Source organism: Xyrauchen texanus, unplaced genomic scaffold (genome assembly GCF_025860055.1).
Source record: "Xyrauchen texanus isolate HMW12.3.18 unplaced genomic scaffold, RBS_HiC_50CHRs HiC_scaffold_326, whole genome shotgun sequence".
Lineage (NCBI taxonomy): Eukaryota > Metazoa > Chordata > Actinopteri > Cypriniformes > Catostomidae > Xyrauchen > Xyrauchen texanus.
The window spans coordinates 1-21,731 of NW_026266294.1; the positions used below are offsets into that span (position 1 = coordinate 1).

Here is a 21,731-nt window from a genome sequence, read left to right on the forward strand (position 1 = left end):
AAATACAAATATATAGTGTCTTGTAATGTTGTCTGTACCTTTGTTTTTAAAATATAACAATAATTATACATTGGCCCAATACTGTTAGAAATGCCCTTTGTAAAGGGGTTCCGAATTCTCATCTGAGATAATTAGGGATATATTTTCCAAACTCCATGTCATAATTCTGCAAGATAAAAAAAAAAAAATGACTAAAAGATATGTGCATGCCAAACATACACATTATTTTACAAGACATTTTTACATAGCTTTTGCTGATCAATGCTGACATCCAAAACGTTTATACTGTTTGTTGGAAATCCGGTCAAATGCTTTCCCCTCCAAGAACAGATCATTCTTGGAAATGTTTTAGCAATCAGTGGAAAATGGGACATAGAGGCTGAAAACCCTCAAAGAAACAAAACCAAATGCATTGACGAAAATGACAGATAGACAAACCCTAACCCACTTTGAAGGGGTACAAAATATACCTCCAAAAAAAAAAAAAAAAAAAAACTATAAACAGTTGCAATCGTAAAAGGACTGCTATGTATTGTTTAAATGATTTAAAAATGCTTCTAATATGTTACAGAAAAACTACAGATATACACACAAGGATAATGCAAGATTATACCATGTTTTTCAAATGTGTTCTAAGATTTCATTGTGCCTGTAGCAGAGGGTCTCTCTCTCTCTCTCTCTAGTCTGGTGCTCTCAACATCACGCTGCTCTCAGAAGGTTTAAAATAATTTTAATGTCACCAACAACATGAATTTCTGTCCTTAAAAATGGAGGATTCAGAATCTGTTCTTGTGTGTCTTCCAAGAAAAATGTATTGCTTCATAATTGATGAAAAAATAAACAATTCATGTCAACATAATTAGCATGTATCAAAAAAGCTAAATATTAAAATGGTTATATTAATATATTTAAACACAGGCATAGAGCAGTGGAACAGACACAAGCAGGACTGATGGCAAAATAAGACTCCCTTTGATTAAATATCTGCTCTAAATAAACGAGAGGAACAGCACTAGAGCACTAAATGTCTTTATGCAAAGATTCTCTCAAAGAATCAAACGGCACATAGTTGTGGGTAAGAGTCCTTAGAAAATAATCATCTTTAAGTGAAATATTTGGCATTTGATGCATTAACAAGCTGCCAGAGTGAATAGTGTTTGAACTTAATCAAAACAGATGTTAAAATAATACAAATCAACAAAAGAAATACAGAAATCAGACTCAACATAACTGAATTTGACATGATTTTTGAATGTTGGCATCAGAAAATGAGACAAATTTTTACTATTAGACATTTCTTAGACATTTTGTAGGAATTTTAGAAATCCATTTCTTTTGGTCTAATGAAAGAAGCAGTTGTCTGACCAAGGAATTATTTCAGTTACAAATGACAATTTCAGTAATAAATATTGTATAACAAAACAAAGCTTATCATGACATCACTTAACAAAAACTTTTCTCCACCAAATGACACTTTGAAACCGATCGGTAGAAATTAAACTTTCTCTCCAATTAGATTACAAAAGATGAGTTTAAAAATGGCCTCAGAGTGGAACATAATGTTAAAGAGATTTGCACTTTTTTGCAAATATCTAGTGCAGAACTTCACTGAAATGTGGTTTGTCTCATTTTACACAACGGTCCCTCCACACTAACCCCACCCACATTCAGCCTCTAGATCCACCTGCTTCCCATTGACTCCACCCACTTTCGGTTCTCTCTATGAAATGTGAAATTGACAGCAGTGAAGATCATCACATCTCACACAAACCCAACAAATAAGAAAAACTCAATGACTCAACATCCGACTTGTGACCTTTAAATGAGCATTGCTATGATATTAGTGTAAAAAGAGGTTTTAAAGGTTGTTTCCAGAGAGGGTTGGTTTGTTTGAGAGAGATCCCTCTTATCAAACACAAAGAAAATGATACTTTAAAAGGAATATCTTAGAGAGTCTCTTAGTAGTTTCTCCTTCCCTTGCTCAGTAAAATATTTACAGCTATTATCGTGCCACTGAGGCCATGATTCAAACAGGACTGCAGCATTCTGTCCCTGGTTTCTTCTGCAGACATGTATAATGGGGACCGTGTGTTTATCATGATTCAGAAGACATCATGATCATATATGGAGGATTTTGACAGTGCAGGAAGGGGAGGAGGAAAAAAAGAAAAGAAAATGGTTTTACAGATAAAGAAAAAAGTCCTACAACTGTTCACTGTTGCAGACATAATCCACAAGGTCTGTAACACCCAAAAGGTCATCTTCATCTTCTTCCTGCGGGGCCATCTCTATGCCATTTGGCGCTATAGTTACAGCTGTTGGAGCATTGGCATTCTTAGGCCCCACCCCAAGGCGTGGAATGACACCTTCCAAACTCTTCATTGGTCTCTGTCCATTAGTGGGAGGAAGCTCCACCAAGTTGTAGTCCAGGGGACTGGGCCCTTTGGCAATGGTCTCTTCCTGCTCTTTCTCACCTGGGCTCTTCTTCACCACCTCCTCACTCTCACTGTCATCGTCAGAATCAATGCGGTTCACACGCTTGCGGACAGGCCGGTCCTCTTCCTCAGATTCATCTGAATCATCATCGTCGTCATCGTCGTCTTCCTCAGATTCTCTCCGCCGTTTTAGAGACAGACGTCTGTGCTGCTTCCTGGATTCTTCCTCGGATGAGTCCGCCCTTTTCTTCATGGGCTTCCTCTCTTTTTCATCAGAGTCAGCAGACTGGAAAGTAACTGGAGGACCAAGACACAAAAAAAGTCATTATGACAGCAAATATCAAATCTTTTTGAACCACTGAAAGTGAAACCTACATGCAAACAGAATGATCTTACTTGTGAGACCTCAACATTGCGAGTAAATCACTCGCATATGCAACAAAAATGTGTCTGTTATCAGCCACGGGCTAGTAAATGTTCAGATTTCACTCTCCAGTGATTGAGTTGTGTAGTGGTGAAGAACTTCAGCAAAACGTAGAGGTTTTTAAAACAAAGTAATTAAACATTTTTACTTTGTAATTAATGAAAATATAAGCAGGCTTACCGAACTTGTTTTGCACATGCGCTCTCACTCACAGATGTGCAAACGGACAAGTTAGGGGCAGTTCACTCCAAATGTGTTTTTGCACGAATCTGTTCTGTTTTCCAGTTGTATAAACATGCTGGAGTCTTTGAAAAGACTTTGACATTTGCACAGCGTCTTGTTTTTCTTCAGCGTCTCGCACAGAACCGGCAAATTTTAAAAACCATGTCAAGTTAATAAAAACTTCAAATTGTCCAAAACGCATGTTGAGACAACTGCGCTCGGTTTCATTCTTGCGCTGCGTCTAGCTTGTTTTTAGGGCAGGTGTCATAAAGATTCATCAATCAGAAAAAGTTCAGGCTGCATAGAGCGGACTGTTGCAGTGTTTCATATTATTCCATATTGTTCTGCACCAGTGCATGAATGGTAAGGCAATGCTTTTTCCCCCTTCTGCTCTAGTATACTAAGGGGCTGCTGTGCCTTGTTAAAACTGTCTATATATACTGTTTCAGTACTGTTACAAATGTTGCCTATATGATAACATATAATACAGTCTATTGCAACAGTACTTGCTAGAAGAAATTGGATAGTAAGCAATTTCGGGTTTGGGTCGGGTTCACGCTTGAAATCTGACAGAATCCTTCGAGCTGGGTAGGGTCAGGCCACACAGTATCGGGTACGGCTTGGGTTTAATTTTAAGGCCCGTGCAGACCTCTAGCACAGCGATCCATTTACTGAATAAAAAACTGCCATTTAAGACGCTTAATTCAGCCTGTTCTTTTACTGCTTGTTGTGTCTCGTGAGCATGCACTCTGAAGGAAATTTATCATATTTGCCTGCAGTGTGTCATGAGGTGTCGTGATCGCACTGTCACCATCGCTTTAGTTGAGCCGTGATATGCCATAGTTGCATTTACATTTTATTTAACTACGTCAACTCGGATTTTCCTTAAACTTTTCCACAGACTGTTTTCACAACTTTCTACATTTTACAGCACGGCTACAGATTAGTAATGCGCCTGTTGGACGTCTGCTAGAAGGTAAAAGTGTTGCAAAACTCGAGCGCTTGTAGATTTTAATTTGAGAACTTGTACAATAAATATTTGTACAAGTCAATACACATTATTTACATTTACATTTATGCATTTGGCAGACGCTTTTATGCAAAGTGACTTACAGTGCAATTATTACAGGGATTGGTGTCCCCCCCGGAACAACCTGGAGTTAAGTGCCTTGCTCAAGGGCACAATGGTGGTGGCTGTGGGGTTCGAACCAATGACTTTCTGATTAACAGCCTGAATGCCCTGATTAACAGCCCTGTGCTTTAGCCACTAAGCCACCACCACTTCATTATGCAAGTAATAATTTTTGTTATTTACAGTCAGTTGATCAAAAAGTAAAAAATAAATATTCATTCTAATCATACATGAGGGAAAAAACAACATGCAACTCTCTCTCGTTAATGTGCACTGATTCAACTGTAAACATTTGCTCCCGGAGCTGCCGGTTGTCTTAAAGTGACAGCACAATTTTAGTGCTTGTCAATGTAAATACTTGTAAATCGTACAAGTGCATATAAACAAACTTGGAACAAAATGTAGTAAGTGTAATAAATGTGTACATGTAAATATTTAAAGTTCCAATCATACATTATGAAATATTTTAACCAACAAACATTGTAAATATGGAAGAATTTGACAAATAAGCTCTTGCAGCATCTATGCATGTTTTTGCAGAGTACTTTTTATATATTAACACATAAAATATAATTTTTTATAAAATACAATTATTAAATGATTGTTATATGTGGAATTCTATTTTCATTATTATGTTCCAACCTTGCGAACGTTTTGCTAAAAATGTACATTACATTTTTAAACAGTGACAACAGCCTGTATCATTACTATAAATGCAATTTCATGACATCATATACATTTATAGATTGCGAAATTTCTACTTTAAAAAAAATGATAAAGTGTCATTTAATTGATATAAATCGAAATATGAAATAAAATGTACATAAAATGTCATTTAATTTATATAAATCGAAATAAAATGTACAATCTCGGAAACTACATATGAATACTTTATGTATGTGAAGATGACCTTTTCTCTGTTTACTTGATATCTTTTTCAGTTGCATTACGCTAACAAGTAATCAAAAGTCTGGCGAGTAAAAAACAAAATGTATTAGCCAATGGCAATTCTCTCTCAAACTTGGGTTGTAAATGACCAATTAATTGGCCTATATTTAATTGTTTTAAGATTTATTCACCACAGTCAATAAATGTGTACACTTATCCGATTAACAGAAATATTAGCTCCCCCTTGTGTCAGTTCATTGATAATAAACCATTTGTTTTCTTTTTCTATTGAATTTTGAGTAAATATTGTTTTTTGTTAATTTTGTTAACATTCATTCACAATTATTAAATTGTATTATGTATATATATCAGTATAACGGCCACCCTGTTCTCTAGATATCAGTTTTGATATGAAAACCCCATATTGGTCTAATGTTAATCATCTTCAGTATTTAAAACACTTATTTCAACCAGGTTTGGGTTATATTGTGTCAGAGGACTGATTTCAAGTTAAGGTGATACAGCAATATTATTGAAGTGATCAATATTATGGTGATATTACAGTTATATATAAATGTCAGGGTTATATATAACAATTCAGCCATGTTCTGTGATTATGTATTTCTCTTTATTAACAATGTTAAAGTTCATTAGATATAAACAAGAAGTAAACGAGACTGACCTTCACTCTCAGAGCTGGAAAGGTGTCTGCGCTTCTTCTTTTTGTCTCTGTTGGTGCTGGCCTGCGAGCCGTTGGAATCGGAGCTTTCGCAGTAATTCACCTGCTGCTTACGGCTCCTATGAGACCGCCGACAGCGGACATCCAGATCGCTGTCACTGAATTCACTAGAACCTTCCGTCACTGTGCACAAACATACACCATCAGAATACAGAGCTTAACCTTCAGAAAATGTAGTTCATCCACCTAAGGATATAATATATACTTCATATACATTTTATAATATAAAAAAATAATAATTGTCTTACTTACCATATTTTTTTATGAGGTTTGAAATATTTTTAACCCTGCTGCCAAAATTTGAGACATGTCTCAATACAGTTCAAAACCCTGATTTAATAAACATTGCATACAAATGAAAATGACAATTTATCAAATAAAAATCAATAAAAAAATGGGTAACAGGGTTGCAGACTTAATTAAAATTAGGCTATTACTCAGTAGAGGCAGACTAGTTCGGAATGAAATGTTGCTTCTAGATACTGAGAAACTTATACTTCTTACAAATTAAACATTTGTGTGCATATACCTAAATTACATATTTATATCTATTTAATATCTAATTTAATTAAATATTAAATAAAACATTTATATAAATATTAAATTAATTTAATATCCAAATTAATTCAGTAAAATATCTAATTTATTTCATTAATGTTTAAGGTACAAAATATTTGTTAGATCATTTTTCTTACAATAACTTTGGTTAAATTTCCCCTTTATAGAGCTGTTAAGGTTGTAGTCCAAAAACACGGAAGAGAATTCGCCATGGGTGCCCTCAGGAACTTCCAAAATCCACGTTTAATGTACGAAAGAGTGTAATTTATGTTTTTTTTTCTTTATACCCTATTCTTCCAATTTGGAATGGCCAATTCCCACTACTTAGCAGGTCCTAGTGGTGGCGTGGTTACTCACCTCAATCCGGGTGGTGGAGAACAAGTCCCAGTTGCCTCCGATTCTGAGACCATCAATCCATGCATCTTATCACGTGGCTTAATGTGCATGACACTGCAGAGACTCACAGCATGTGGAGGCTCATGCTACTCTCCGCAATCCATGCACAATTTACCACGTGCCACATTGAGAGCGAGAACCCCTAATCCCAACCACGAGGAGGTTACCCCATGTGACTCCACCCTCCCTAGCAACCAGGCCAATTTGGTTGCTTAGTAGACCTGGCTTAATCACTCAGCACACCCTCGATTCGAACTTGCTTCACTAGGGGTGGTAATCAGCGTCAATACTGTCATTTACATTCTAAAACAAAACGTCCATTATAAAAACTCAAAGGAAAATCCAGAGGTAACCCATGGCGAATTTGCCTTCTGTGTTCGCCTACAAATTGACATTATGTCTGAACAGCTCTACTGCTTTAAAAAAGTAATGGGAAACCAATATGTACCCGATTAGTGGAAAGTGGCATAGTCAAATGTGAAAGCCTCACCTATCTCTTCCTCGTCCTCCTCTTCATCAGTTTCCAGCTCCTCATCATCCGAGTATCCTCTGGGTTTGCGTCTCCTACGTGGCGGTTGTCTTCTGCTTCGACTCCGAATTGCCTTCCGTTTGGGTTTTGTCCGTGGGTCGTCACCATCACTCCCAAAGTCGCTGTCATCTTTAGACGGACCTTCTGCTTCGCTTTCTCCATCATTATCAGTAACCACAAACTCCTCCTCCTCCGAACTGGTAACCAATCAGAGCAGAGCAAGTGTCACTGGAGAACTGTGAGATTTTTTTTGTAGGGAGTTAATGCTGGTTACGGCGACTGTTTAATGTTACCTGTTGCTCAGACGGAACTCGTCCTCGCTCTCCTCCTCATCTGCTGTGCTGTCGCTGTCCAGATCGTTGAGACGCCGGTGCTTTTTCCGTTTCTGACTTAGGTTAGGTCGTCGCGGCCGGCCGTTCTCCTTCCCATCCTCTTGTAGGATGGTGGACATGTCCTTTCCTCTGTGGCCTGTGATGTTTGCCATGTCCTTCCCCCGACCTGCTCCTGTTTAAAGACGTCACATGATATTTGTCTAATCTGCCACATTCAGGCTCAAACATCAACATGAGCACATTGTAAATGTTCCTCTACCTCCTCCCTCGGCCTCTTTGATGTCTTCCTCAATTGCCTCTTCGATGGCTTCATCAAACTCATCAAATCTGAGAAAAAGTATAATACATATATACAGTAACTAAGATGTCAGAGAATAATAATTTGGTAAATACAGCCAGCAGATGAGGTACCTGTAGCTTATGTATTTCTTTGCCCTTGTTGATCTCCGTCCCCAAGTTTTGCTCTTCTTTACTTCTTTTTTTTCTTTTACCACCTCCTCTTCCTTTTCTTCCTCCACTTCAACCTTCAAAAATACACAAACTTTGAGCTTACAGAGGTGTAAGATAATCACCTACATCAGAAAATAAAATAACTTCAAATATTGGTTTATATGATGTGTGCATATGGTCATTAAAGCAAATAAATGTGAATTTAAATGGCAAGCAAAGACATTTAAAGATAAAATAAACGTTTCATGTGGTTGATCATTTAAGTTCACCAAGTCAATATTTATATCTTTAAATAATAGTTCAGCTTCATGGCAGCAGATGTTAAGTGCAGTGGCTTTTCGTGCTCTTTGATCTGGTGTAAATTTAGATCTAGTTTTAGGATCAAAAAGTATAATCTAATTCACATTAGGATCTGTTTATTTTAGCCATTCTTGTATTAAAGGGATAGTTCATCAAAAATTGTTAATTCTCTCATCATTACTCACCCTCATGCCATCCCAAATATGTTTGACATTCTTTCTTCTGCTGAACAGAAACAAAATTCTTTAGAAGAATATCTCAGCTCTGTAGATCCACGCGATGCAAGCGAACGGTGGCCAGAACTTTGAAATTCCAAAAAGCACATAAAAGCAGCATAAAATTAACCCATGTCTTCAGAAGAGATATGATAGGTGTGGGTTAGAAACAAATCAATATTTAAGTCCTTTTTATACCATATATTCTCCTCCCTGCCCAGTAGGTGGTAATAGGCATAATAAATGAGAATTGCCAAAAACAAAATGAAAGCGAAAGTAAAGATTTGTAGTAAAAAAAGAACTTAAATATTGTTCTGTTTCTCACCCACACCTATCATATTGCTCCTGAAGAAATGGATTTAATCACTGGAGTCGGCTGGATTACTTTATTGCTGCCTTTATGTGCTTTTTGGTCCTGGCATGAGGGTGAGAAAATTATCCTTTTTGGGTGAACTATCCCTTTAATATTCATGATAAATATGTCATGGAGCATTGCAGGCACTTACAGAAGGAGTAATTATGTTCTCCAAGCTGATGCCAACATACACAAGTCGCTCTTTCCTGTTAGGAAAAAATACAAATACAAAGATCATATCTTATTAAAAGCCAGTATTCACCCTCTTGCACTGGCCAAATTTGTAATTGGCAACACACTAAGTGGGTAACTGGAGACATTCTGGCCATTTTTGTCAACTGCTTATGACAAATTAAAGTTTGACTCGGTGTTGACACAAACGTAATTTCCTCTTTAATCACCTTCGTTCTGCACGTTCTTTCTTTTTCAGTGCGGCATCCAGGTTCAGCAACTGTTCTTCCAGCCTGTCGCAAAGTTGCTTCTGTGATAGAAATAAAGAGCATCACTACCTGAATAACTACAGATTCCAGACAGAGCAATTTCAGTCAGGAAACTTCTGCATTCACTCACATGCTGACAGGGAGGGCAGAACCATTCCCCATCTGGAATGATCATGAGAGGAGGCCGTAGACAGGCAGTGTGGTATCCGCTATCACAGGAATCACACAGGAGTATCTAACAGGACGGAAATGAGAGATCAGAGACAGCACTACAAACACGGAGATGAAGGTAAAGCTATTTTATGGAACATGATCATACCAGTTCTGGTTGATTGGGAAGGCCACAGTGTTTGCAGGGGTCATCATTGGGTTCACCATCTGATGAAGATGTAGAGGAATCAGAGCTGTTTCTCTCTCGATTTCTCCTTTTCTTTCTGGTCTTCACCACCTTGTAGTCTTCATCACTGTCATCCTCTTCAGTCTCCTCTTCCTCACTCTCACTTTCTTCATAATCATCATCAGAACCTTTCTTTTTACGTCTCATGCGAGACCACTGTGTCCGTCTTCGACGTCTCCCTCCCTGATGTATAATGTGTAACATTATGAATGGCTTCTAATTTCAAAGATTTTTTTTAGGTTACAACAATCAATTACATTGCAACATATAAGAAAAAAATTTATCTCAAAATAATCTCAACATCCCATATGGCTGATGAATCAGCCTGGTTGAACTGGCTATCAATAATTAATAATAATAAAAGCACAAACCCTTTGTTTAGTTTGGCCATCCGAGTCAGTTTTCCTTGGTTTCTTCTGTACAGCCTCCTCCTCCTCTTTTTCTTCCTCTTTTTCCTCCTCATTTTCCTCGTTTTCCTTCTCCATCACTGGAGTTGTCTGCTTCCGCTCTACCCTCCTGTCCTGGATCTCCACCACTTTTGCGGTGGGTCTGCAGATTCTGGGAGATCTCCTCAAGCATCTGCCTTCAGTCGTCTCTGACTCAGAGTCTCCCTTGGCCTCCTCTTTCAGGAGCTTTGCCTTCCGTCTGTGAGCTGGGATCTTGATTTTAAGACGTAGGCTTTCCACATTTTTCTTTTCTTCTTGTTTCTCTTCTGTCTTAACCTTGTCCTTAGAAAGCCTTTTTGGACTTCTGGTTTCAGTTGCATCACTCTCTTTCTGAACATCACATTTTTTTGACTCTTTTCTGGAAGCCTTGCCTTCCTCATAAGTTGTGTCTGTCTTACATATTTTGTTTGAGACTGTGTCTTGATCTGGAGAAACATCTGATTTGTTTTTGTCTTCTTTTCTAGTCCTGCATCCCTCCTCAACGACTGACTGAATTTCATCAGCTTTAGTGGTCTCTGAATCAACTTCCATTGGCTTATCCTTGTTCCCATCCTCTGAATCTGGATCCTTGACAGGTTTCTCAGAAATGTTGGATTCATTGGTTTGTTCTGTAGCTTGAACTTCTTTGACTGATTCTTTAGTAACAGATATTGCATTTGATTTTTTAGAGCTTTTTGCTTCTTCATTGCTGTCCATTTTCTCATATTCATCTTTAGTAGTTTCAGAATTCTCTTTTTTATCCATTTTAGATGTATCAGATGATTCTTCACAATCTGATTTCTCTATTGTTTTTGGTGTATTTACCTTACTGGTTGAATCAGAAAAAGAAGAACCATCAAGCTTCCCAGGAGCCAATTTCGGGGAGGTGGACCGCTCATGTTCATGGATGGAGGACTTTGCTTTTTCTGTATCTTCAGAAGATTTAGAGGCAGCAGCTTTGTTGGTTGAGAGTTTGTCTCTTTTAGGCATAGACTGTATTGCAGCTTTCAAACCAATGGCAACTGTTTCAGGGTCTGTACGATCAAGCTTTTTTTCTGTGGTTTTGTTTGCAGAGCTGTGATGAGGTTTAGTTTCTTCTGGACATCTGGATGCGTTCCGAGACTTTTCAGTGTCTGAATGTGGTTTGATTGTTTCATGGGTAGAGGACTCCTCCATTTTAGAGGGTTGGATCAGTTCTGACTCCACCGCAGTGGGACATTTTTCAGTCTCTTTGGAAGTATTTGTCGTTGGTTGTGGTGGATCTTTTTTTTCATGGGCTTTATTGGAGTCTTTGGGAGATTTTTTATTTTCTTCTGGGAGATCTTTCTTTGACCCTTCACTTGGGTGATCTTTCTTTGACTCCTCACTTGGGAGATCTTTCTTTGACCCTTCACTTGGGTGATCTTTCTTTGACTCCTCACTTGGGTGATCTTTCTTTGACTCCTCACTTGGGAGATCTTTCTTTGACTCCTCACTTGGGAGATCTTTCTTTGACGCTTCTTGTAGGAGTTCTGTCTTTGACTCACCTCGTGTGAGATCTTTGTCCGACTTTTCTTTTGGGGAATCTTTCTTTAGCCGTTCAGGTGGTGTTGTTGTGTTGAGTTCTTTAACATCCATACTTTTACTATCGTGAGCTTTTTTATTTTCGGTTTCAACTTCAGGACCAGGTTTATTTTCTGAGTGCGTGATGACTGTTGAGGACTGTTGTTGTACCTGGGTCTTCTTGTGAAGTTTAGAAGCTTCTAATTTTTCATTGTTCTCTTCTGCTGCACAGGATTCCCCAGGCTTGTCCACTTCCATCTGTTCTTCAGCAGTTGATCTGTTGTCATTCCTGTTCATCTCCTCAGTTTGATCTGCCTTGCCCTCTTTTTTTCCCTCTTTGGATTCCTCTGACACACAAGACAGATTTTCCAAATCATTCTCTGTTGTTTCTCTTCGAAAACATTTAGACCCTTTCTGTGGTTCACTCTCCATTTTTTTAGGATGTGTAACATGGCCGTTTATCTTATCAGCACTTAATCTGCTGTCATCATAAAATGTCTGTGATTCTTTCACTGGAGCAACAGGTGCATTTCGTACCATGATGGTGCCACTCACACTACTGCTGTCAAAGTCTTCATCTAGTTTCATCTCTCGCTTTTTCAGGGGGATTTTAGCTTGATGGTCAATTTTTAAGGCTCTCTGAGTCTCTTCTGCAGTTTTTCTCTTAATCTCCTCTGTCTGTTCAGCATTCTGTGAGGGTGTTGATGGGTCTTTGCCTTTTTCCTCCTCATTCTGTGGCTCTTCTTTGATTGGTCTGATAACAACAGCAGTGCCGTTTGGTGTCTCTGATTGTTTTTGCAGCTCTTCCTCCACCTTAGTGTCCTTTTGTGTTGGCAAAGCATCTGTGGTGTCCTTATTATCAGATATGGACGAAACAGATGACTTCTCAGCTTTGATTTCTTCTTCAAGTAAAAAACACAACAAAGGTCAAATGAAAATCATTTCAACACTGACACTAATAAAATACTATTACTTCTTTATTGTTTACATTCTTTTGAATATCTATCTGCCATACCTTCAGCTCCCTCTTTTTTCTTGTTCTCCTCACCGTCTGGGCGTGGACTGTTACTAGATGTGACCTCTTCTTGATCCTTCTTCACCAAGAGTGCTGGATCGATATGAGTCTTCAACAGCCCGAGGATCTGAGCCAGGTCCTCTCTATTTCTGCATTGGAAAATAAAAATGTATTTTCAAGAAAATTATGTGAGTGAGTGAATCTGCTATTAGTGGTTTGTATAATGTATGGAGGAAAATACAGCATGTAGTGTTTTGTGAATAAGTACATTTAATTCCACTGGAAATTTATAGTAGAAGGCCTACCTTACTACACACTTCCAGGATGACCCATCCAGATCATCTTGTTCTTCCACATAGACCCTCACATTTTGGTCTTGGTCCAGTTGGAACCAGTACATAAGGCCATCTTTGTCTCTGCCAATAGGCTGGAGACGCATTTTATCTGGGTCCTCTTCATTGATGGCAGTCTTAAACTTCACGTTTTCATCAAACTGGCATTCACACAAGTACTTTTGTAAAAACAAAAACAAAAAACATGATATAATCATAACATGTTAATAAAAATATAAAAAGGTAGTTGGCGTCTCGGTCCTACGATGTGAAATGTGAAAGTTTAAAAAACTTTTTAAACAGCATTCTGCTAACTCTTTTATAATTATTATGCACGCAATGTTTTGTGAACTTATTATTAATATAGAAAATAAATTTTATATTTGTACTTTTGAAATTTCAATTGTCACACCGCAGGACCATTTAAAAAGAACTAGTAATGGCAAAAAAGTTTTTTTAAATGGTAAAAAACATAAGAAATCAGGCATTAAATATATACTTTCCCTTATACAGTCACATCAATTTTAAACTTAAATCTTGATTGTGAAAAAACAAGAAGTCAATGAACATGTTATTTGTCATCTACCAGAAAAAAAAATCATTTGATAATGAACTTTACAAAACAGCTTGCAACGTTTGCTGCAATGTTTAAACATGGACTTGACATCCCAATGCAATGTAATCCAATGGTGTAACATCAACTGATTTTCCTGTAAGATAACTAGGTTTCTTCCTGTCTTACCTTCAATATGCCTGTCTTGCACTCCACTGTCATCTCCCGATAACCCTTCTTTTCCAGTTCCCATGCCCATGTGGTGTTAAACTCCTGACAGATCTACAGCACAGAGTAATAAAGTCATCAAATATTAAACAGCTAACCTTGGCAAACTGATGAGTAGTACAAACAAGCCAAAACAAAAACAAATCAAAAAATAATTTTGTTGCAGTGTATAATGGGGCGAAGTCTACAACTCTCTCACCTTTCTGTTCACTTCAATCCATCTTTAATTTAATAAAAAAAAAAATAATTGTATTAATAAAGCTGCGTATTGCCAATTTTCTGCACAATAAGTAATGCACAGTGAAATATATTATGATTCAATAAGTTGCGAGCCATCACGTTATAATCTAGCTGCAGCAAGTGTGTGCGCTTGAGGGATGAGAGCATAGACTGTAAAAAAAGCCAGTGTCCCGATATGGCGCTGACATCTTGGGAATTGAGTCTGCGCAGTTGCGATTTCGGGACCAGACCTGCGCAGTAGTGAGCAGTAAGTAAAGCTGCGAAATCAGGGCCCCGCCCTCACTCTCACTGAATCACAATCATGCAAGCACACGCCCCTGCACTTTTGACGGTGTGAAATAATTAATTATAGAAATTTAGATATTACATTTAAAGCTCCAATCTCCTCAGTCCTCCGAAGATCCCGAAAAAATGTCAGTTGGTGCTTCAATGACTACTTCGCTCAGAGAACCTGTTAATCACAGCTGTCAATCATGATGTCACAGCACCGTTTTTATAGCATCAAATAACTAATTAAAAACAAACTTATTTTGAAAACAAACACTTGAAATTACATCAACGTGATAGAAACTACAGTAAATGACAGAAACTATCTTTGGAAAAAAGATATGTGAAGTGTAATTTAATAGTTTATCTGACATGCATGTCTCACGTCCCGTTGAATAACATGGGGAGGCGGGGTTTATGACCTATACTAGGACCAGTCACCGGGGGGGCGATCGAGACGTTTTGGCTTCACTTTTGAGGGCTTGTGCGGCACACTTGGATGAGAGTCCCCGCGACAGAGTGTGCATCAGCCGACTGCAGTTTCAATCTCTCCCCCTTAGATCGGTACACTTAGTGCAACTCATAGAAGAGGTGCTGACCACACAGAGAAATGACAATTTCAGAGTTTGTAGTTATTTACATGACCTGCTTCTGTATTATTTGAACTTTAATAAAGCTATAACACATTTAATATAACTACATTTAAGATGTAACATCTGGGTGTTTCCATTAAAGATGCTAAACATGCAAGTTTTGCTTCAGCGGAGCGGCAGCTCCAGTTCCACTTATCTTTCTGTATTTACTTATTTTGTATTTTTGCATTATAATTCCCTCATACTTTGTGATCTACATCACCTGAAGCTGTTTGGAATGTTTAGAGTGCATCTGGACTGTGATATGTGTAATTCTTCCTCTCTTCAGTCAGGCATGAACTGCAGTGCTGCTCTCGCACACCATTACAGTTTAATGTGATCTCATGTTATGTTAAATGAGATCAAATGACTATTTGACAACATTTTTTTTTTTTTTTTTTATTGTCGACATTGTCGATAACGTCAACTAATCTTTTCACCCCTACTGATGAGACTGATGTTTACTTAATATGAATGGCTCTTTGATGAGCTCACAGTGCTTCATATATTAAATCATTTGAATTTAATTAATTGATAATTCACAGTTCTATTTGATATTGTTTGTTAAAGATAAATGGATCACGTACATTCAGAACTGAAGTCATTTAATGTGTATGTTTGATGTTGAAAGTTTGGTTAATGTGATTGCATTACCTTAATGAGATTCTTCTCCCATCTATCTGTAGTCACAGACTTGCCAATTTTCCTCAGTAACTTCACGTGAAGGTCCACAAGGAGTTTAGGAACTGGGGACATCAAGTATTTAGAGATTAATGCAAACATAAAGCATAATTTAAATTCAAACAATTGTCTTTGAGACATGCTTGCATATGCAACATTGAGGTTTAAGGAAACAGAAAGTGACAAAATGGTCATGATTTTGAATAAATTTTCTTTTTCTTTTGTCTAATTAATTAATGTGTGCGCATTAAGTTTGCACTGTAAATAACTGCACTGAGTGTATGATCATTAATTGCTGTTGTAACTGTACCTGGCAGTTCACTTTGTGCCTCAATGAAGTATACATATACACTAGAGATAGACCAATATCTCGGTTTTACTGATTAATCGGTGCCGATAGTTTTTTTTTTTTTTTAAATGATCAGTTATCAGCAACAAATCTATGCTGATAGTTGTTATTTTTAGTTAAATTCCACCTTGTTCCTCTGTGTCCGGTTCTACAGTATAACTCTGGCCTCTAAAGATGAAATAAAAACAAGCACTGACACCTCATTGGGGATTAGCTGTAAAGAACTCTTTCATCATTGACAATATTCATCCATATTTTATTCTTACGCCAATGAATACTGAATTTTTTATTTTTTTTTGAAAATCAAGTGTTCTAAATTAAAGCAAAGGCATGCACAGAAAAATATGATTATATGGAAACGGGTCACGTCAGCACATATATTGTATCTCCAACTTTATATCTTGTGAACAATATTGAAAAACCTCATCTAGAGAAATATAAATACCAATCCTTCATCTGGTGAAGGCTATAAAAGGCTTAAATTGGTAAAATACTTAAAAGCTGAAGTATGTAACGTTTTCTGTGTTAAAATACTTACTCGTCTCCCAGCTTAATATGTAGAGACAACTATTAGAAAGCAATCCTTAGGTTGATTTTCTTGAAAATTGTAAACACTGTGTCACTGTTGCCCTATCAAAATTTATTTGGTTGTTTCGAGATCATCATCTAACCCATCTAGAACAGCCCCCAAAAAAGTTACTCAACTAATGGCATAATTTGGGGGCGGGACTATCTCCATGTTTGACCAAACGCAAGAGGGGGTCATATTCATATTCAGAAGGCTGTTTATTTTTGCAATTCCGTTTGGTGGCAATAGTGGTGCAGAAATTACATACTTCAGCATCAACTACAGGGCATTGTATCAGGCTAGTCACAGTCATTTCAAAAGAAGAATTTCAGGCTTGTTTATAGTTAAAAGTCCTGTGATATGCACCAAATCTGGTTGTTATTACTGAGATTTTATTTGCAAAGTAATCTGCATCTGGGATTTTATTTATTTTGGACTCTTGCATCCTCTATGTCTGTGCCCGTAATAGTAAAATGTTTTACATTTAACAGAAAAAAAAAAAAAGATGCTCTGAAAGTAAATGGTAACAAATGCTAAAATTTAGCCAAACATCTCCTTTTGTGATCCACAAAAATCATATGGGTTTGGAACAACATGACAGAGAGGGAATGATGACAGAATTTAATTTTTTGGGTGAACGATCACTTAAAGGTACTACAGTTTTATAGTGGGAATAATACGTTTAGTAAATGTGGTACTTTTATGACAACAATGGTTACTATGGTAAATATTTAAGTGTAGATATACAGATTCTGATGTGCATATTCATATGTATGTTAGAGGTGGACCGATAGGAAGGTTGTTATCTAAGGCCAATAGTTTTTTTAATCGATTTATAGTACAGGCCTTGACATTAATACTTGTCTGGGACAAGTGGATTTTTATAAGGGCTGTTGAAAGAAATTTTAACTTGCCTGACCAGACAAGTAGCCTGATTAAAACATCAATAACAACAACAAAAAAGGCTATATTTGTGATATAGCCTAGGCCTGTGTCACTTATTACAAAGATTATATTCTAATTCTGCTCGTTGAAAATAATCTAGAGCACATAATTTTATAATTCGCTAGCGATCTAGTAATAAATACACGCTGTTAGATATTGACTGACAGGTGGTTTATGTGTGTGTGCATTACAAGCCAGAATGCTCTTGGTATCCTGTATTTGTGCCTGAATGGTCAAAAACATTTACAAATTCTGCCAAAATGTCAATTTTGGCAAGGTTCTCATGTAAACACAGAGAGTTATATCTGAAGTGAATGTAAACAGAACAAAAGCAGATTTGTAAGTGTAAATGTAACCTAATAGACCTGCTGCTGTGTGTCTTTAATATTAATCAAACAACTATAAAAAACAACAACTCACTGCTCTTGGTTGGATATCTTTAGTATCTTTAAAAAGTATTCATGTATTATAATCATACAGTGAAGACCAGTAGTAGTTGCACCTCATTCTGAATATTTCATACTTGAATACTGCTGTTAAAAACATTTAAAGCTGTTAAAGTAGTAGTTTTCTTCATTTGTATTTTTTTCTGTTATTTTTCATTTATTTGTATTCTTATTTTATTACTGACTGTTTACTTGTCTTGAGTAATTACTTGAGAAGTTGAAACAATTCTTACATAAATAGCAAATCAGTGTGTTATTATTTGTTTTGGTATTGAAGCTAGTAATAAGAAATGCCTAATTTCACTAGACTACTGAAATGTTGGTATTGTGATCATTTTATAGTATATTTTATGCATGTCAGATTTTGCTGTAACAGTGAGCACACCTGCTGTAAGTGGTGGCGAAGGAGGCTTTCCTTTATTTGACTACCAAACAGAACAGTTTATAACTAATATATGAAAACACCCTCCTTCCCTACCCAGCGCATACATTTCTGTCATCATTTCAGAAAACAACAGAAACTTTGACATCTTACTTGAGCATGTATTATTACTTAAACATACTTTTATCTTTACTTCCCCAAAGGACAAGCACACGGAAATGCTTAATGTCGAGCCCTGACAATGGAAATTAATGGTGACTGAGAAGAACATTCTGCCAAACATCTACTTTTGTGTTTTATTGAAGAAAGTCATACGGGTTTGGGACAACATGAGGGTGTGTAAATAATGACAGAATTTTCATATTTGGGTCAACTATCTCTTTAATATTAACCACCACTAGAAAGTGAAATATAATGGTTTTATAATAAGATTCTGAAAGCTCCTTACACTGTGTGAAATATATTCTATATTAACTTGTGATTTTATTGAAATGACTATGATATTTTGGTGGAAACCATGTTAACCGTGGTACATTTATGTATACAAGTATGAACATATTTATCTAAATTTTCCACATTTTCATGCTTCACATCAACGTATAAATGTTGAACGAACATATAATGCACAATATAGTTTAAAGCCACTTTAGACAAAAATTTTTTTACTATCGTTTACTTTTCCTTAAGTTTGACCATCAAAATAATCTGATATTTTCATTTCTCCCTCCCATCAGCAGCGCGAGCAGGAAGTTTACACGTTCTACGCATGCGCACTACTAACATCACACTAATTCGTGCCAAATAAATATTTAACTCAAAATAACCATTAATATTTCATTCCTCTCGACACACGCGTGCTTAACTGCTGACACAAGTGATTTTCCTCATTCAAACGTGACATATAAAGGCAGGTAAAGCGGCTATGTGTATCTTTGCTCTGTGATGAGCAAATAAATCGGAATAAAACACTCAGTCCAGCAAAACGCCAAAATCACCGGCAGAAACGGCGCAATAGATACACAAACAGCGACATAAACACAAACACTCGCCACTGGAGCACCGAGCGGCCCGTAAAGGATGCGAGTAAATTGCATGTGAAGCGCTTGGAGAGCAACAATGGAGGAGCGGCTCACCCGCGCTGCTCTCCTGCAGACCGCGCTCCAGCATCGGGAACGACACCTCCGGCAGATCCAACAGAGCCCCATAGCGCTCCAGGAACGAGCAGATCACAGCGAAGCTCGGGCATAAACCCGAGGAAGAACCGTTCGCTGCCTCCGAGGCAGACATAATTCCGAACCGAGCCGCTGGAGGACCACAACCTCCCCACAATGCACCGCTGCGACTATGGCAGCCACATGGACCAACAGCCTTTGCGGCAGAGACGAACAACTGATGTAAACAAACCAACATTAGTCAAACCGAGAGAGAGAGGTCATCTACAGAGAAAGAAAGTTTAATAGATAGAAACACAACCAGCTCATTTAACACAACTCATGTAAACAAACTAAAAAATATACAGAAAGAGAGTTATGTGCCATTTATATTCCCGGGACACAAAACATGTAACCACACTTTATTTCTACTCTATATGCAGCCTAAACATTGGTTCTGAAATATTCTATATTTATTGCCTTGTGTTACATGCCACCGTGGTTTATTTCAAAGCAAGATTTATAGTATTTTTTTTTTTAATTCTTTTGTCAAAAGGTAAAAGTGTTTGACGATATGATGCTCATAGTTTGACTTGAGGATATCATTTAATAATTATTTGTTATTTTGGTGCCACAAAACGACGAAAACGGTTTAAAAACCTTGATGTTTATTCAATTAAATACATGGTCTGAAAGGGTTAATAGATAGAATTCAACTGATGTAAACAAACCAGCAGCAGAGACACATGAAAGCAACCATAAAACCCAATATCAGAAAAAGTTAAAGTGAGAATGCAAACAAGAAATAATTTATATAAAAAACGATCATGTCCAATATCTTAAAGAGAGAAAATGGAAATTGAGAAAGTAAAAAAAGAATGAAAGAATAGAGAAAGAAAATAAAACTAGTACTTTTAAGGTCAATAGCTGAAAGCAAGATGGCTTGTAAAATGGTCACAGCAACAGTGGTAACGTGACACTGAGCACACAGTCCCATGCATTGTGTCAAACTTTACAGCCAACATCAAAATAAGAGATTAAGCACATTTTCTCTGCTTTAAAGGGATAGTTCACCCAAAAATGAAAATTCATCATTCATTTACCCTCATGCCATCCCTGATATATATGACTTTCTTTCTTCTGCTGAACATAAACAAGATTTATTTTTATTTTTTAATTTCAAAAATCGAGGGCGGCACGGTGGTGCAGCGGTTAGCACTGTCGCCTCACAGCAAGAAGGTTGTGGGTTCAAACCCTGGTTGCCCCGGCCTTTCTGTGTGGAGTTTGCATGTTCTCCTCGTGTCTGCGTGGGTTCTCTCCGGGTACTCCGACTTCCTCCCACCATCCAAAAGACATGCAGGCTAGGTTAATTGGTGTCTCCAAAAAATTGCTGTGGATGTGGATGTGGATGTGGATGTGGATGTGGATGTGGATGTGGATGTGGAGGTGAGTGTGAGTGTATGTCTGTCTATGTGTGGCCCTGCGATGGACTGGCGACCTGTCCAGGGTGTCCCCCGCCTTTCGCCCAATGTTAGCTGGGATAGGCTCCAGCCCTCCGCGACCCTGTACACAGGATAAGCGGTTGATGATGGATGGATGGAATTTCAAAAATCACATAAAGGCAGCAAAAAAGTAATCCATAAGACTCCAGTGGTTAAATCCATATCTTCAAAAGCGAAATGATAGGTGTGGGTAGGATCAAATCAGTATGTAAGTCCTTTTTTCCATAAAACGCCACTTTAACTTTCAAAATGTAAAAGAAGGTGAAAGTAAAAGTGGAGATTTACAGCAAAAAAGGACTTGAGCCACTCTCATCATATTAGATTCATAATTAGCTTTATTGCCAAGTATTCTTACACATACAAGGAACCTTATTGGCAACCAATAATCCTCTCAGCAGACCAAACTATCCTTTGTAGTCTTCTAATTTCTGATTTAGAAGCTGAACCAAACCAGACAGTAACTGAAGTGCAAAGAACAGACTCAATGACTGTTGTCAGCAGGGCCTGTGGCAGGTTGAACTTCCTCAGCTGGCGAAGGAAATACAACCTCTGCTGGGCCTTTTTTACAATAGAGTCAATGTGTGTCTCCCACTTCAGGTCCTGTGAGATGGTAGTGCCCAGGAACCTGAATGACTCCACTGCTGCCATAGGTGTACAGGGA

General features: G+C 37.5%; 1 protein-coding gene across 1 annotated transcript; it reads right to left on the reverse strand.

Moving 5' to 3' along the window:
• Window positions 1-6: 6 nt before the first annotated feature.
• rsf1b.1 (remodeling and spacing factor 1b, tandem duplicate 1) lies at window positions 7-19,738 on the reverse strand. The gene is made up of 16 exons (XM_052124789.1): window positions 19,551-19,738; window positions 15,701-15,792; window positions 13,869-13,961; window positions 13,100-13,305; window positions 12,795-12,943; window positions 10,184-12,681; window positions 9,735-9,995; window positions 9,546-9,650; window positions 9,377-9,456; window positions 9,127-9,181; window positions 8,067-8,179; window positions 7,915-7,982; window positions 7,617-7,827; window positions 7,285-7,520; window positions 5,784-5,963; window positions 7-2,732 (listed from the first exon to the last, which is right to left on the reverse strand). The coding sequence occupies exons 1-16, from the start codon at window positions 19,702-19,704 to the stop codon at window positions 2,203-2,205; spliced, it is 5,031 nt and encodes a 1,676-aa protein (XP_051980749.1). The 5' UTR covers window positions 19,705-19,738; the 3' UTR covers window positions 7-2,202.
• Window positions 19,739-21,731: the final 1,993 nt, after the last annotated feature.